This window comes from Chroicocephalus ridibundus, chromosome 6 (assembly GCF_963924245.1).
Source record: "Chroicocephalus ridibundus chromosome 6, bChrRid1.1, whole genome shotgun sequence".
NCBI lineage: Eukaryota > Metazoa > Chordata > Aves > Charadriiformes > Laridae > Chroicocephalus > Chroicocephalus ridibundus.
Genome location: NC_086289.1, coordinates 37,023,815 through 37,040,973, shown reverse-complemented (window position 1 = coordinate 37,040,973; position 17,159 = coordinate 37,023,815). Strand labels below are relative to the sequence as shown.

General features: G+C 53.3%; 1 protein-coding gene across 1 annotated transcript in view; it reads left to right on the top strand.

Annotated features, from left to right (window-relative positions):
• The window catches only part of CDH23 (cadherin related 23), a 212,293-nt gene that overhangs the window by 122,237 nt on the left and 72,897 nt on the right, over positions 1–17,159 (top strand). Inside the window, exons 12-13 of the mRNA XM_063337560.1 lie at positions 5,252–5,401; positions 6,182–6,340. Of these exons, the coding sequence (XP_063193630.1) occupies positions 5,252–5,401; positions 6,182–6,340 (309 nt within the window). The remainder of the gene's footprint in view (positions 1–5,251; positions 5,402–6,181; positions 6,341–17,159) is intronic.

The following is a 17,159-nucleotide window of genomic DNA, read 5'->3' as shown; positions in this document are numbered from 1 at the left end:
AAAGCCGTTTGAGAGCTGCTTATGAAAATGTGGGGAAGTTGCTCAGTATTTAGGCTGAGACACCACATCTGGACACAGCAGAAGACTGGTGTGCGTGTATTTACATGCATTCCCAGCCCGGGGTTGGATTCTCCTCTCACTCTTGTTGCGATAGATCAGCAGGGATGAGTAAATCCTGCGTGCGAGACGGAAGATTAAAGCCTTGAATTATCCGCTTTTGCAGCAAGGTTCGTTTCCAGGTAGAGAGCAAGAGCCCCCAGCTGTGGAATTAGCTTGCGTTAATTGGGAGGGCTGGGTAGCTTGGGCTCATCTGCTCCCAGGCTGGCTGAGGCGGGGGACACGGATATCCCTTCTGGACAGGCTGGTGTGATACAGCCTGGTGCCCTGATGGAGGATTTTAGGGAGAGGGCAAGGGTTTGGCCATGCAGGAGAAGGAGCAGGGCATCCTTCAGTGCTTCCCGCATTTGAGGTTCCGATCGCTGCAAGATCCACAGAGGTGTATTAAGAGAAACCGCAGTGTATTTTCCCCGGACACGCCGGAGAAACCATCTCTTCTGCCGTGGCTTTCGCTTGATTTTCCTTGACACAGTTGACTGAAGAGGAAGAAAAGGGCAGAGGCTGTATAAAGCACGAATATGATGGGCTGACATTTTGAAATAAGTTTGAAACAATTCTCCAAAATAAGCATATTGAAGAAGATAAATGGGGAATTTAAAAAGAGAAAATCCAGGCCATGGGAATACACAGTATTTGTTGCTTAAAGCTCCATCAGAGACTCGCACAGGGATATCGCATGTGCCCATGCGTGTGCAGGTGCAATATATGAATCATTCGTAGCATATATATGCATATGACAGACACGCGCACTATAAATATGATCTACACAGCAAGGAACTGTAAAAGGGGAATTGACGGCGCTCGAGTATTCTCTCCCAAAAGTGCCAGCTGCCAGTCGGGCTGAATTAGATTTCACAGGGGTTTTTGCAATACATGGAATTCACCAGCAAATTACCCTTAAAGAGGGAAAATCAATCATTTGGAGCAGAGATAAGCTGAAGGCGAGGCAGCCTCGGATTGATCCCGTCTGTGCAGGCGTGTGTGGAATTCAGCAGATAACCTGGGGAGAGCGGGGAAGGAGAAAACTCCTCCGCGAGGGGGGCAGCAGGCGAGGGCTGATGCTTGGGATGGACAGAAGGACGGGAGAAACCGTCTGCCAGCGTGGGGAGGAGAATGGGAAAGGCCGGGGAGCGTTTGCGCATCCCCAGTGAGATCCGTAGGGCCGCAGGGGACCAGTGGCCGTGCCCAGGGAGCGCTGGAACGGGTGGTTGGTGGTGTCATGCGATGGGTGCCGGGGGGGGCAATGGGTGCCTGGAGGCCAAGGTGGCCCGGCTGGGTGGCAGAAGAGGGGCAGCAGTGCTGGAGGGGCTGTTCGGAGCACTCCTGTTAAAATGCCTTGAAGTGGGTGGAAAGAATAACCCTCTTCATATTTTCAAAGGAAAGATTAAGCATTATTTGTCTCTGACTAGCTAGAACCAGGCATAAGGTATCCAAGCTGTACAAAGAGGCACTAATTGCTTTTTTTTAAAAAAAAAAAAAAAAAAAAAAAGGAAAAAACAACACAACCCTTCTTGTTTTTTTTTTTCTCTTCCTCCTCCACCACTCCTGATCTCTGAGCACTTTCCTTTCTTTGCAAACTTGCCAGAAGGAGGGATATTAAACCCTCCTCAGCTTTTTGTAGGTAATAGCCCGTGTGTAGAAAGTGGCTGGGAGGAAAGCTGGAGTTACGCTGGATTTTGTGCTTTGGAAAGGCAGGGCTCTCCATTTTGGAAAAGCAAGCTGCAGCCGAGCTAGGGTGGAGGGAATTGAAGGGAGCCCTGTACTAAGTCAGCACGAAGAGGAGAAACCTGAGGATCGCAGGCTGTTTTTCCAAAATCTAGCTCACTTTGTGCTGGAAATGCTTGCAGACCACCAACCAATTTGCAGACCACCAAATGCACCTCGGTGATTTCAGGGAGTGGTGTGGTTGAGAAAGGGTTGTTTGCTTGTCTAGGGGTTTGGGGTTTAGTTCACTTTGAGTATTTGTGTAGCCATCGGCAAGTGATGCTAAATACTTCCTTTGAGTGGTGGAAGGTTGAATAATTTCTGAAGCATTTCCATGTGCACTCCCATGAGGAAGGGGCTGGGTGGGGGCAGGAGTGATGGAACAAGCCAGTGGGCAATGTTGGGTGAAAAAGCAGGGATAAAGCTTAGGGTCCATCCTCTGCCAAAGCTGGAACAGCTGATGTAGCTGCTTCTGGCCTCCTGGTGTGAGAAGGCATTCCCTGACTCGTGGTGGACCATGCCCTGGGACCGAGTCTGTCAGGTTTTGGCCATGAGCGGGTCCCACATGGTGCCCGGGACCTCTGGGAGGGACACACGTCCCCACCTCCTGCCATCTCGCAGCCTCATGCCTGAGCTTCTGCCCTTGCCCACTGGTCCCCGCTGTGCTATCTGTGCCCAGGGACGGTCTCCCCTTTGCTCCAGCCCCCTGGAATTTAAAAGGTGTATTGGGCGCATGGGGCTGGCAAACAGGTCCCTCACAAATTGTTCAAATGTGAAGCACCGGGGGTAGATCAGTCAGCAGTCGCTTTTCCGGAGGTCGGGTACCGGCATGAGGTTGATGCCGGCATTGTGGCAGCAGGGACACGGTGCGGCTCCTATTACATGCTCTGAGGAATACGCACGCGAAGAACAAAGTAATAATTATGCCCAACTGCAGCTACAATTGTCTTTTAGCTGAATTGACATGAAATTTCCATCAGTTGCGGCGCCAGCTACGGCTGGGAGGAGATTTGATTGCTAGGAAGGAGGCAGCGGGCAGCAGCCTCCAGCCACGGCAAGCGGTGGCCCCGTGGGCTGGCCGGGGATGGGACAAGGTGGGAAACATGTGCCCGTGTCCCGGCTTTGTGAAATAAAGAAATTCCCTCCGAAGCCTGTTTAACGAATGGCTTAATTTGTTTCAGATGGAGGGTGCATGCGGACAGGTCTAGTATTGGAGGGTTGCTAAGGTTTGGCAGGCTGCTCAGTAATTTTGTGCCTCGAAAAGAAGAAAAAGAAGAAAAATTTGGTTTTAGCGTTGGGAAAAAACTCGAGCTATACGGCAGCTGGTGGGCAAGGGGTCGGGGGGGGGTGTGAAACGAGCAGGTAAAGCAGGTCATGGACCGTTAGCGCGCCCGTGCATCCCATACTCATCCTCAGCACTGCAGAGACGATGCTGACAGAGCCGGCTCATCCCTGACCCCCACCACTGCACCCCGGGACCTTTGCGAGCCCGAGGAGATGTCGCTTGTTTTTCTTCTTTGCGCATATGTTTTCAGCTCCGTTGTTTGCTCTGGGTGGCAGGAGCAGGTAGGAATGGGGGGAGGAAAAATGTAAGAAGCTTCCCGTGGCTTTCTCCGGAGCGGGGGGTACTCGCTGTGAGCCGGGCTGAGCCAGCCCCTTCTGCTGGGCAGCTGATAACAATTTGAATATTCAGATTTGCTTTCAGCCATCCGCAGGGGGCTCGCAGGCTCCGGGAACTAGGAGCAAGGAAAGCAGCATGGGGGCAGAAACAAAAAAAAAAAAAATAAATAGCTGAATAAACATATAAATGGCAACTCGCGGCAGCCCTCCTTAGAGGGAGACGTATTCCCCTTCTCCAGACCTCACATGGGGGGACTGAGGGACTCGAGAGGCTGCTAATTAGGGATGGCGGGTATCTGGAGGCTGATCTGCTTCCCCAGCTGGAGGGGAATTAATCCACCCGGCTCTCTTCCCACAAAATACTTGGGTTTCTTTTGATGTTTCGACTTTTATCTCATGCCTCCAACAAACTCACTCCTCTCTGGCTTCCATGAAAATCTCTCGCATCTCGCCACCACGAAAGGTGCTTTTGTGTACTGTGGGGAGGGCACCAGGCCCTGGGAGAGACACCAAGGGCTCAGCTGCGGAGCTGGGCAGAAATTCCTCAATGAAATGGCTTTGTGTTGCCGGTGGAAAGTGGTCGTTCACTATAAATTGGCGTCTTAAGGATAGGGTACGAAATAACAGCCTGGGGAGTGATGCTTCCTTCTGCCCTTCTCTGTACCCTTTGCTCCCTCCCTCCTGGGCTGTGTACCAGTGTCGGGGAGCATCCCTCACTTGTGCTGGGGTTGGCACGTCCCAGTTTGCCAGCAAAACAGCTTTTGGAAGGGGCTAATTCTGCCCCAAGAGGGGTCCCTTTTATTCCCTCTGTCCATCACCCACCAGATGAGCATTGCCGGACTCCTGGGGTGATGGGTGCTCTCAGGGGCTCGCTCGTGTTGCTCCATGGGTGCCCTCAGGGCTTGTTCCTGCCCTGTGGCTCCTCCAGAGATGCTCAGATTGCCCCCCAGCTCCACCGGCTGCCGGGGAATGCAGGAAGGAGGAGGGCAAGCAGGGATTCTGCTCGTGTCGCCGGCTCTCGGCAGTCACGCTTAGCCAGCTTTTGCTATTAGTGCCCCTTCGTGCATTTAATTGGTCCCTTTTTCTGATAGGAGGGAGGTCATTCGGGGAAAATTGGAAATTCGGCTCTGGCAGCTTCTGAACTTGCTTTTCACGTGCTCTGCTGGACCGTGCTTTGCCAAAGGGGCATCGTGCCCGGAGCGAGGGTCCTGCAACGTTGCTGCGGGCATGTCGGTGGTCCTGCTGGTTTGCCGGCCAGGGCTTGGGCGAGGAGGAGTTTTCCAGTTCCCAGTTTGAGCTGTCTTTCTGGAAAGACCCCCCCTGTTTGGGAGAGGCACTCAGCGTGTGATAGATACCCTGGGCCGTGCGTGGGTCTCGAAACAGTAAAAGGGATTTTTCCCTCCAGCCGTGTGCGGCGCGGGTTTATCCCAGGGATGCACATGGGCTTTGTACAAAACGGGTGCACATGAAAAGAAGATTTAGAGAAATCGTATGCATTGTACACCCAGTAAGTGTAATAGAACACAACAAAGAGTGCTTAAGGTTGGTGCCGAACCCTGTGATTCAGTTAACCAAACCCAAGCAGAGAAAGGCTCCCCTGCGTCTCTGGTAATTGCATTTTTACATGTCTGAAGGCGAAGAACTGCTGGTGCCGGCAGGTTTGTGCCCGACGCACAGGCTTTGCAGCCGGGTTGTTGCCTCTGCCCTGTGCTCCCCCTCCAGCTGGTCCATGGTGACCGCAGCCTGACCCAGCGGCTGCGCCTGGTCCTTCCTCCTTTGTCACTGTCAACCTTCCTCTCTCCCTTCCCAGGGACCCAACAGTGTTTTCGAGGTTTACCTGGTGGGCAACAACTCCAACCACTTCATCATCTCACCGACCTCCATCCAGGGGAAGGCAGACATCCGTGTCCGCGTGGCGGTGCCGCTGGACTTTGAGACCATTCCTCGCTACGAATTTTCGGTACGGGTACTATTGGGGCAGGAGGAATAAGCCAACAACCCCTGTGCTCTATGGGACATCCGTATTTTTAAGAGTGACCATTAACCAGTGACCGTTAGTCTCTCTAATCCAGAGCATTGCAATATGACCAAAAAAATGGAAATAATAATAAAGAAAAGAAGGAGGTGGGTGGCCTTCTCTCTCTTTCCGGCATCCAGAGGCTCAGCTGTAAGAGCTTAAGCAGAGCGTGCTCCCCTTTGCTATGTCACAAGGCCATAAAAGCTTTATAGAGCATAAAACTTTGTTTTAAGTTCCCCTATCAGGCACCAAAGCTCTCCCCAGCCTCCTGCTCCAGCTTTGTCCTGCTCTCTGCCTGAGCTGTAAATTCTTAAGGAAGGCAAAGCAGGCTCATGCCACACACCCGCAGTGTTAATCCTGGCAGAGGGGCTTCCATGCAGCCCCTCTTCCATGGGCAAAAGCCTTTCTACCCTTGCTGCGGGCCACGGTGGGGTGGCAGGTTCCCCAGTTTGACAGGCAGAGGCCGGGGCTGCTGAGGGGAGGTGGTGCAGGGTGTTTGGTGCACCCAAGGGCTGAGGTCACCCAGAGCTGAGCAGCTCCCAGGGGAGAGGGAAGGGGCTTTTCTCTATTTTTTTGAGTAACTATGCTTTGGTGGGTAGCATTGAGCTGGCTCCTCTGGTGAGGGAGCTCACGAGAGCGTTGTTTTTTCCATTGAAGAATTAGGTGACTCTACCAAACTTCGCAAACAGTGTCTCCAACCCTCCCCTTCCCTTCTCTGTCCAGCTCTTTGCAAACGAGAGCGTCCCGGACCACGTCGGCTTTGCACGCGTGAAGATCAGCCTCATCAACGAGAATGACAACCGCCCCATCTTCAGCAAGGCCCTGTACAATATCAGCCTCTTTGAGAATGCAACCGTGGGCACCACCGTCCTCCAGGTCCACGTGAGTAGGAGCATCCTGCGTCTCTTTGCCAAGTCCTTGGCTCTGCAGTGCCCGTCACCAAGGGGTGGGCTGGGGAAGCGTGGTAAGGGAGCAGCGGGAGAGGCTGGCGGTGGGGTGGGTTGTATTCCTCCCATGGACTTTTGGAGCAGATGCCTTGACCTTTCCTGGTCTGTGGACGAGGTATGTGTGGTTCCCACCAGAGCAGGAGCTCGAGGAGACTCCTGCACTGACAGGTCTCATCTGCAAACAGTGGCTTCTCCTGCAGATACTGATCCTGATGCTCATGGTCTTGGCCTCTCCCTCCTCCTTACCGCACAGGATCCACCAAGTATTGCCGTTGTGTACGTGGCTTGTGTCCCATCGCACATTCACTGCCTCTCTCTTACCTCAATTCTTACGGGAAAAGATGCGCTGGTACCTAACAGACTTGGTCGCTTCATCGGTGAGAGTGAACGCCCGATGCTTATCTTTCTGTGTGGGTTTTCTCACTGTTTGGCAGTCTCATCTTCCTCAACCAAGTCGAGGTCAGTTGAGCCAGTGAAAGGGTGAAGGATGGCAAAAGAGGGGAATGACTGCATTTAGCAGAGCTGGCAGCAGGATGGTTGTGCAGCAGATGGAGGTGGGGACAATAGCGGGGCATTTCTGAAGGGCTCGTCCCTCCTGCCTGGGTTGGTGGAAGCACCCAAAATCCCTGGCGAGAAGGGATTGCCCCTGCTGTCCCAGGACACAGCCCCTGGCCACCCATCGGCACAGGCGTACTGATCCAGAGAATAAAAGCCCTGACAAAAGAGTTGGGTGTAGGCGCCTGTGCCTAAGTGTGTTTACTCTACAAACAGATGGTGTGAAACTGTATAGAGCCCCCGAGCTGTTCCCATCTGACAGTTATTAATATTTCAAGCAGATGTTTAGCTAGTCAGGCCATCAGACACTAAACAATGAGATTGTTACTGCGTCTCCTCTTTCCCCAACTTCCAGCTATGCCAGCATTTCGGAGCGAACACAAAATGCCAGGAGTTGAATCTTCTATGATAAATCAGAATGGATGCAATTAGCGCTGAAATCCAGATTGCCCTCCCAGCTGATCCCAAACTTTTAACAACCCTCGTAAAGTACCAGCTCCTCCTGCTGCTGCCGCTCGCCGTTGGGATGCAGCCCTCTGCTCGCTTCCACGGCACTGCCTGTCTGCGCTGTGCCTCTCCAGCTGTCTCACATGCCCCAGACAAAAAGTCTGCTTTCCTTGCTCATAAATTCCTCCTTTTCTTTTTTTTTTTCCTTTCTTTTCCACTTGCCTGGGAGCTCTTTATGGGTATTCACCCACAGGGATTAGGGATGGGTCTTTGAAGAAAGCCTGGCCAGCTACATGGAGTGATGCTTCTTTGGTGGCCACTGAATGATGTCCTTGGGTAAAGGGATTTTTGTTGGGTCCCCCTGTTCAGGGCTGCAAAATCATAGAATCATAGAATGGTTCGGGTTGGAAGGGACTTAAAGCCCATCCAGTCCACCCCCTGCCCTGGGCATGGACACCTCCCACCAGACCAGGTTGCTCCAAGCCCCGTCCAACCTGGCCTTGAACCCCTCCAGGGATGGGGCAGCCACAGCTTCTATGGGCCGGGGCCTCCCCACCATCCAGCAAAGAATTTCTTCCTAATAACTAATCTAAATTTCTCCTAAAGCGTCCCTTTGTGCAAATAAGTGCAGGTTTTGCAGCTGGCTGGAAAGCTGTCACCCTGAAACTGAGCCCCCCTGCTCGGTGGCAACGTGAAGCATCCCCATGTGGCTCTGTCCCCCGGTGAAGGTGCCACCATCCATTAGGGTTGTGTTTCCAAGGGAAGCTGGAGGGCCGTGTGTTTGGGAGAGGTGACGGGTTTCCAGGGTGCTAAGTGCAAATCAGGAGGTTTATGACATCCGGAGGAACAGGCGAACGTGTAGGCTGGGTGAGCAGTCACCAGAAGGTGTCAAGGGGCTTCCCAAGAGCCGTTGCCAGAGGTGGCCAAGCACAGCTGGCAGGGCAGAGGAGCTCCTGCAGCTCCTTCCCGGCAGGAAGCAAGCAGTTAAAACTATGGGGGGCCGAGGCAATGGGAGATTGCTGATCTTCCACCCAGTCCAATGTCCCGGGGAAGGAGGAGACATTACTCCCAGAAGACCTTGAGCTGGTTGCCCGTCTTCCAGCAAGCGCTTCCTTGCTCTCTCCCCTTTGGCTGTACGTGGTTGGGTGGGTGTAGGCGAGGGGAATCACTCAATCGCACGATGGCAGGGGTTGAAAAAGGGACCTTCAGGGATCATCTAGTCCTAACTCCCTGCCAAAGGCGGGTCACCCAGAGCAGGTTGGACAGGAATGAAGGGGGTTTCCTTCGTGACCCGGGAAGAGCAGTGAGCCTGCCCTCCCGAGCGAGTGCGCTCCTCGCTGCCGCCCTTTCCCCACTGCCCTCTACTTGGCCGGCTGAAAATGAAAAAAGTGGGGGGGGGGGGAAGAAAAAAAAAAAAGCAAGCAGACTTCATTTGCAGTGACAAATGGCCATTCGTCTCTGCAGCATTTCAGCCTCTAATGTCAGTGACAGCAGAGAAACATTGCCTGTTACACGTATAAATCAACTGTAAAACAACCCGAAGTGCAGGCAGCCGGCGGGGACCCGGAGCCGCTGCCTGCTTTCTGCTCTCTGCCTCTTTCCCTTTGCCCAGAGATGCGTGGGGCTCGGATAAGCCACCCTACACCTTCTTGGGCTAATCTTGGTTACTTTCCTGACCCGCCGCAGCCTTGTCCCCCATCTAAGATTTTGTTTATCTGCATTTTGTTCTGTATTTTGCATTCCCTCCATCTCCTGGTCCGTCCATCCGTCTGTTTAATTCTCTCCGTGAAAGGCGTTTATCATATGGGTTCAGGTAGTCATGTGCTTGCACGGGAACATCTGGATAGTCCAGGCTTCACGGGAACGGCTCCTGTTGTGCACACGGAGCCGGCAATACACCCGAAGGCAGCCTTCTCTCCTTCCTCCGTGCTCTTGACTTGTGTGAAAAGCCCCTCAGGCCAGAGATTGCTTGTGTGTCTGCTTTTCTGGTGACCAGCGTGAAGGGGTCCTCACTCAAGACAGAGCTTCCAGCTTGCCCTGTAACATAAATCATAGCAGATTGGAGTTAGGCGTGCATTGCAACCCAACGGCCGAGCGGAGGGGTGGGCAGGCTGCCCTGGGTCTCTGAGTTGTCAGTAGCCTTCCCTCATCCAAACTCCTCTTTTCCCCTGCTCTGAGCCCTGCTGTGAAGGTAAAAGCCGGGCTGGAGAGGCTCGGAGGGTCCCACATGGCAGCACGCTCCTTCAGCAAGGCTGGGGTGAAGCAGGGAGGTGACCAGAGCTCAGCATGAAGATATGGGCAAGTTCTGCCCCAGCTACCAACAGATATTGAAATATTATTTTTTTTTCTGAAACAACTGGCCATGAAGCCTCTTAATAACATAACAGAAAAGGTCAGAGAAAGAATTTCACACTTCTTGAGCAAGCAGGCAGCCGGTATAACTTCATGCCTTCCAGGAATGAGAAGCACCAAGAATATACAGTGTGCCCTAAATTAACTGGGGCTGTGACGCCCCCTGCCAAGTGCTGCCTGGTGGCTTTTGGTGGGTGCTGGCTTTCCCTAGTAGCAGGGAACCGGCTGGAAGGCTGTGCCCTGGGGAGATGCGGTGAACAAAGCTGCCGGCCGCGGCAGAGGGCTCCGGGCTGTGTGTGGTAGGAAGCCCTGGGGGAGGACAGTGCCAGGGTGGATGAATGGCCGTTCCTGTGCCGTAGCCTGCAGTGGGATAAGCAAACATCTTCCAAAGCAGGTCCCAGCAACTTGTTTTTTTCCTGGGGTGAGAGGAGCAGGAGAGGGGAGGGCATCTCCAGCCCCGTCTCTCCCACCTGAGAAGCTGGAGGAGAGGATGAGCCGTGAGACGAGAGACACGTCCACAGGTCTCAGACCAGATGGAGTTAAATCCCTTGCAGAGAGGGACAAATCAATAGGAAGATGAAGGAGGGACAGATAAAAGGGCACGGTCCGTCATCCGCGCCACAATCTAACAGTTTCAGTACGAGCCTTGCAGGAAGCGAGGTCTGGCACAAAGGGTGATGTTCCCAGGGCAAATCCCCTCTGCGGGGAGAAGAGCTATTGCGTGGGAGCAGGGATTGAGGGGGGGAGACCCAGAAGGAATGCCTTCTGCTTTGGGAGGGAGCGCGGGGCAGGGGATGGTGGGGCCAGTCCCTCAGTCCTGTTTGAGCCCCGAGCCGGCAGAAGCCCTCAGGCTGTGTCCCCCCATCTGCTGCTGCTCTCCGTCCCGCTCCAAGCTGCCCCATTGCCGGCAGCAGGGGGTAGTACCGCTGCATCGCAAGCCCTCATGGAGCATGTCGGCTGAGAAGGGAGCAGAAGTGTCCCAGGGTCCCATGCCCAGTGGCTGTGAAGAGGACGTGCTGGCCAGGCGTCAGACCCAGCTGCTCCTTCCTTTCCAAGGGACGGGGAGGGGGGGTGTTTTAAAAGTGGCCCCTGGGCTCACAATCCCATTGGATGTGGCAGGGCTGGAAATTCCCCATGAGGAGCTCTTCTGTGACTTAGGGAGAGGGAGACGCACTGGCTTTAGATGCAGCGTTCAGCTGGGAAACTTCCTGGGGTGAAAGACGCTATGAAAATATGGCCATGCTTTTGGTGTCACCAAGACCTGTCCCAGCTTACAGCGAGCTCCCCGCAGCAGGGAGAGGAGCAGGGAGGGTGTTCCGTCCAGCATCCCCCCGCCCCAGGTCCTTTCGGTGCTGTGCCCCTCGCGTGCGGTGGAGGATGCTCGGCTGGGAAGAGCCGGGAAGGTGTGAGCGTGTGTTAGCGCCTGTGTGCTGAGCCTGCGGCATCCCTGGGACCTGCTGCCCCGCGAGGCTGCAGGGGCTGCGTTCCCCTCCAGACCTTACCTTGGACACTGCTGCTTTGACAGCAGCGGCCATCAGCTGGGGTGAGAATGGTGCCGGCTTCCCAAAAGCCGGCGACCTGCACGAGCGAGGCACGTGCCTCACTCTCCGTTGCTGATGGATTTGCTGGTCCTGCAGGAATGGGGAGGGGGCCTAAGACAACCCAGTGGGAGGGAAGAATCAAGGGGCGGGAGGTCTCCTTAAGCTCCTCGTAGGCTGCAGACCTGCGCAGCGAAGTCCTCCTGAAAATCTTCGATAACCAAAATCATTAAAGCCCAAACAAACCGCAAGTAACTTGTTTTTAACACAACAATGCATTTGATTTGCCTTGAAGGGTCTGGAGAAAAATGGGTCTCCAGGGAAGTGTGGAAAGTAATCCCAGCTCCGTGATCCCTCCTCCCTGCGTTATTGGCCCCATCCTGGCGTGGCTGGGCTGGCCCTGGCCGGTGGCTGTGGGCTCCGTCAGCCGGCACGTGAGCATGAGCAAGCCGGGGGGCTGCTGTGTGACCCCTTCCCACCCCACGGCTCCCAGCAAAGGGCTGGGACAAAGAGGGGGAGATGTGGAGGGGTTTGCAGGGAGCGCATTGCCCGGCTGCCCATCTTCAAACTCCTGGAGAAGCGTCTCCAGCAGAGGCATTAACCCCTGCGGTTCCCCACGCTCTCCTGCTGGCTCTTCCTTGCTCAGGCTGGGTCGGACGAGCCAGCTGCTCGTTCAGGCACCTCTCTCAGACCCGCCGCTTTTTAAAAATAACCTTGATGCCTCCCTGGGATGGTTGTGTATGAGATTTGTGCCAAATCCTTGCTGAGTTGGTGACTGCCTTCTCTCTGGAACCTCATCCTCCCACATCCTCCTGAGGTTACGCTTCTTGCCGTGCCTTGGTGTCCTCCTTACCCAGAGATGTCTCGGCTCTGCGGTGCTGCTGGGTTTCTCCCCACATTGGGGATGGTTGTCCTTTCTCCCCAGGACAACCACCCTAGGGGATAGGATGGGATTGGATCACCCCTTCAGGGGATGCTGAGACTTCTCAGAGCTTTGAAACGTTCCTCCCCCCACTACACCCGACATTTTCGGGCAAGCCTGTCGGTGTGCTTTCCACAGTTATCTTTTGCAGCCCCTCAGGAATAGTCTGAGCATCACCAGCAGTCCGCAGACCTCAGACTATAAACTGCGGTGCCCGATTCAACTATCAGGCATCGATTTCAGCGTGGGAATGATTTTCTGTACTTGTGGTATGCAGCAAGGCGGGTAAAATAAGCACCGTGTTCCCTTGGGGCTCGATAACCTGAATCTGTAAGACAGTCTTGTGCTTTAAAAAATGCTGCTTTTCCTTTTTTTTTTTTTCCCCTGAGTTTCAGATTATAATTTACAGATTATTTTACGGAGCGGGGGAAGAAAAGGTCCCTCTGTCTTTTTTGCAAATGCATTAGCCTATATATTCTCATATATATGTGTGTGTGTATATAGATATTGTTTTTATATTCTGGTATATATATATATTATTTATATCATTCTGGTTCACATTCCTGAATAGTCCCTTTCTGCTGCCCTCCATGGGTTGTCCCCTCCCTGATCATTGTCCCTGCCACATCCATTCACCTGGATTCTCGTCTTCCCCCACTCTGCCACTGCGCTTCCTTGGGAGAAGCCTTGTTAGTAAGAGCCTAATGAAGTAAATGAGCTAATTAACCTTCCATTACTCTCCTCATTAAGGCAACCTTTAATTTGCTTGGCAAAGTTTCTCTCCTTTACCACCCAGCTGTCAGTTTTCTTCTGCTTCTTCGATCTCTCTTTGGCCTCACATCAGGGATGGGGAAAATCGATCCCGGCCTGATTTTCTTTCCCCTTCTTTCCAACCAGCTGTAAACGCCAGTCAACAAGAAAGTAATAATGTAGTTTTCCCACCCTGGGAAGGAGGGTTGCAGACATCAATAAGCACCTATTTAGAATGCAAATCACTTTCTCAATCAGCTGTCAGCCTGCGGCTGGCGTGAGTTTGATGGGGCCACAGGGATGCTGTGGTCCATGGGCTCCTGCATCCTGACCCGGAGCTTTGCAGCGGTCCCAGGGTGGCTTTGGGTTGCCTGGGGGGGTTGCATCCCCCTGGGTTTGTCCGACTCCAAGTGCACATGGCCAACACGGGTGGGACGGGGCTTTGTAAACCTGGGGACGGTTCTTCTGGTTGCCTTCAGGTCTCACCATACCCTGCATCTCTCCATCCGCTTGGCCAAGGGCTGTCCCCTAACATCTGCGACTTTTGTTTCTTGATGATCTCCAGAGCTTTTCTTTCCCCTTCTTTTTCTTGGCGAAAAAGTGAGCACAGGGGGCAGCATTAGTCTGGGATAAAAGGGAGAAGTTGTAGGGGCTGAGCAGAGGAGTTGGCTGTAGCTTCAAGCTGCTGGTGGGTGAGGTGCTGTGTGCCAAGGGGCTTGCCCCGAGCTGTGTTCCTCTCTCACGTAGCGACGGTGACTGTGTGGACTGGCCTTGAGGGAAAGCCCGCATCACTCCAGGTTTTGGAGAGATTGCATGGAGTGAGGAACGTAGTCAGTCGGAGAGGGGAGTGAGATGGGGAAATAGCTCACAAATCAATGGATGGATGAAAAGGCTTCTAGGGATCACCCTGCTCTTGACTTCTGCAAGGAATCAGGTGGGAGATGAACCATCCCCTGCCCCATCCGTGGCTCCTGGGGCACTGTCCCAGCATTAGGACTGGAGAGTGAAGCAGCCCACCATCTCACAGGGCATCGGTGGTCAGTAGAACAGCATTGCCCCATGCTGTGATGGGGATACCACAGGGCTTCTTGACTTTTTCCAGTTGACTGATCCTCAAAATTTTGCGCAGGGGGCTGAGTTTGTGTCCTGCTCTGCAGGGAGTCACCTACTGCCCATGTGTTAGGAGCAGCTTGCACCTCCTCCATCTTCCCACAGCGGTACGGGGAGCACAGGGTGGCCAAACACTGGGAGAAGAGGACTCCCAGGTCAACCTCCATCCTTTCTTTCTGCTTGGAGTGAATGGAAAATGCATGGGAAAGCTTTGCTGGAGAGGTTGAACGCCAGGGAGGTGGTAATGGGGGACTGCCAGCTGAACATCCAGGGTGGTGCAGATGATGGGCTTAGGCATGGGGAGAGGACGTTTAGGAAAGCAGGGGGGAGTTCACAGGACACTGGTGGGAATGTGAAATGTCGGGTCAGCAGCAGCTCCTGGAGGCTGGAGAAGGAGGGGGTCTCCCAGTTGGACACCTCTGATGTCCTCCAAGCCTGGACTTTGTCCCTCCTCCCAGCCCCTCACAGCTCACCCTCGGCGTTAGCATCTTAATTGATCTTGTTGTTCTCAATCCCCCTGAGTGCTCCGACTCCAGCTGTGCTTAAACAGAACAAAATCTCTTCCAATTTCCCCACCGCTTAAAAGAAAATTGAATCCTTTATCTGTAAGAGGAGAGGAAAACTGCAAACACACGAAACAGTAAATAGTTAAATAATCAAAGCAGACGAATCCAAATTGCCTGGAAAGTTAAACATGAATGGCTTGTCGTCTTCCTGCGTGCTTCTCCTTAAAAAAAAAAAAATATATAGAAAAACGCTTGCACTCCTTGTTCCTGTTAAATATTCTTATCAATCCAGCTCTGTAAATAAAGGGAAGGGGAGGACGGAGTTTCCAGGTAGCAGTGTGATTGACGGATCTGAGTCCTCGTCTTTCTGTCAGGGCCCAGTGCTCTTTGGCTGTGTTTATCTCTCTAATCTAAATATCAATCTGTAGGACCGAAATGGGGTGGAATAGGAATCATGACAGCCCGAGCGCCGAGGAGAGAGACACTTATTGCAGCTTTTGCAGCCTCTCCCTGTCCTGATGGAGCTGTCAGGATAAATGCACAGCTAAAGCGCAGAGGTGGGAAAAACAAAACAAAATCACAGCCCTACCCCTTAAAAAAAAAAAAAAAAAAAGCCAATTCAGCCCGTGAGATGGGAAAGAAAAACATGGAGCAAAGGCAGACCTGTTCCTGTTCAAATTGCATTGAGCACAACCCCGGGAGCAGGATTCTCCCCACCCTTCCCAGTGTTCCCAGCAGGAGGTGGGCTTGGGAGGCTTTCCCTTGCTGCTGGCTTTGGCTGGTGATTTGGGAGATGAATGGAGGATTTTTCCCATGGTGATGCTTGCTGCTGTGCGCACACCCCGGCTTCACACCTCCTTCTCAGCCATCCCTTGAGGGCAACCACCATTTCACCTCCCGACGTCCTCTCCCAGACCCTCAGCAGGGGCAGCTCTGTCCTGCTTTCCCACCCAGGGCCCCAACAGAGCTCCTGGGATTTTAATCTGCTTTCCCGGCTGGCTTTCCCCGTGTCCCTAGCGCCCACAACTCTCTCAAAGCATCCGGGGCTCTGTTTCCTCCAGTGAAGAGCCCCTGTGTGGGTCCACACCCAGCGGGTGCCGTTAGCTGAAGCGATGCAGTGACAGACGCAACATCACCCTGTGGAGAGACGACCTTGTGCAGCCCCTCATGCTGTTGACGAGCCGCTATTGGGGTGTAAAAGGAAGGATAATTTGCCTGAGCAGGGAATTTGGGAGCCACGAGACATGTATATCAACCTCCTGAGATCCATCACATCATCCAGAGGTCTCTTCTGCCTTGGGCCATAGACTCTGCGCAATCCTCCCGTGGCTGGCTGCTGCGTCCTATAACCAAACTTCTTGTGGTGTCTCCAGTCCCAGGAGTAAAACTAAGGCTCTCCATCCCCTCAAACACCTTGGAGAAGAAGCTGCTTGCTGTCTGACTCAGGTGTAGATTCTAGCTCCTGGGGAGTGAGGATGCTGTGCTTCTGGAGCTGAGCCCATGGCTTCTGGACCATGGGTTTCCTTGGGCTGAACAAAGCGCATCCCTGTAGCTCTCAGGGATGTGTTTTGGGCTTGCTACCCCTTGCTGACAAACTAAAAAGCCTGTTCTCCAGCTGGGTTTGCTTCACACCGGGAGCAACCGCGAGCTGCGTCCAGTTCCAGGGTGAATTGTCTTCATTCCTGCCGGAGAATGGTTGGGCTTTGCCGTTCCTTTCTCCAGGCCAGGATTCAACGTGTTCATGTCCATCTCCAGGTAAGGACCCGTTTGGCTCTTCCCTCCTTCTTTGCTCTTGTTCCCCCTCTGCCCGCCATGCCCCAAATGATGCTTATCACCTGGATGAAATGGAATTGCAGATGGTGGAAGGCATGACTGGCTTCCAGGAGCTCTTGCAAATACTTCAGAGATCATTGGGGATTTATATTTCCCCCACCGGACTTTGACCTTAATTTCTTCCGTTTTGCTGGGCTGTAAAATTCATTAGAGACCCGACAGCAAAGTGATTGAGATGTCAAGCCAGGCAATTGCGTGGTTATTTAATCTATCAGATGTGCCGCTTGCCATTTAGGTGGACAACGGGAGAGTATGAAATCAATACGGTTCATTAGCGGAGCACTTGCGCCCAGCTCCAGCGCGGAACTCCAGTATAACCCATTCCAGTATAACCCAGTATAAATATATATATAAGGCGGGTGTCTAAATGGTCTTGGTTTCAACCTTGCATGGTGTAAACCCGTGCTCGAGATGCTTCTCTTGTTTAAAGGCCGTCTTCTGTCGACTCGCACTTTAAAACAGGGTTTCCAGCCATTGCAACAGCCCGGCTACAGTAAATTACTCCTCGCTAAAATCAAGGCTGCCCAAGGAAAGTGTTAACCTGGCTCGCAAGGAGCTGCTGCTGCAGGGAACGCTGTTATAAAACACAATCAAGGAGGCGGCTGTTTTCCCCGGTGGCTGGCAGAAGAGGTGGGGAAAAAGCTCTGCAATTCCCAGGGGGGTTGATTGGCTATTTTTCCCCCCCTCAACCAGGCTCCGCGCAGCCCTCTGGGGTCATTAAGCGGCGATTGAGCTCCTGGC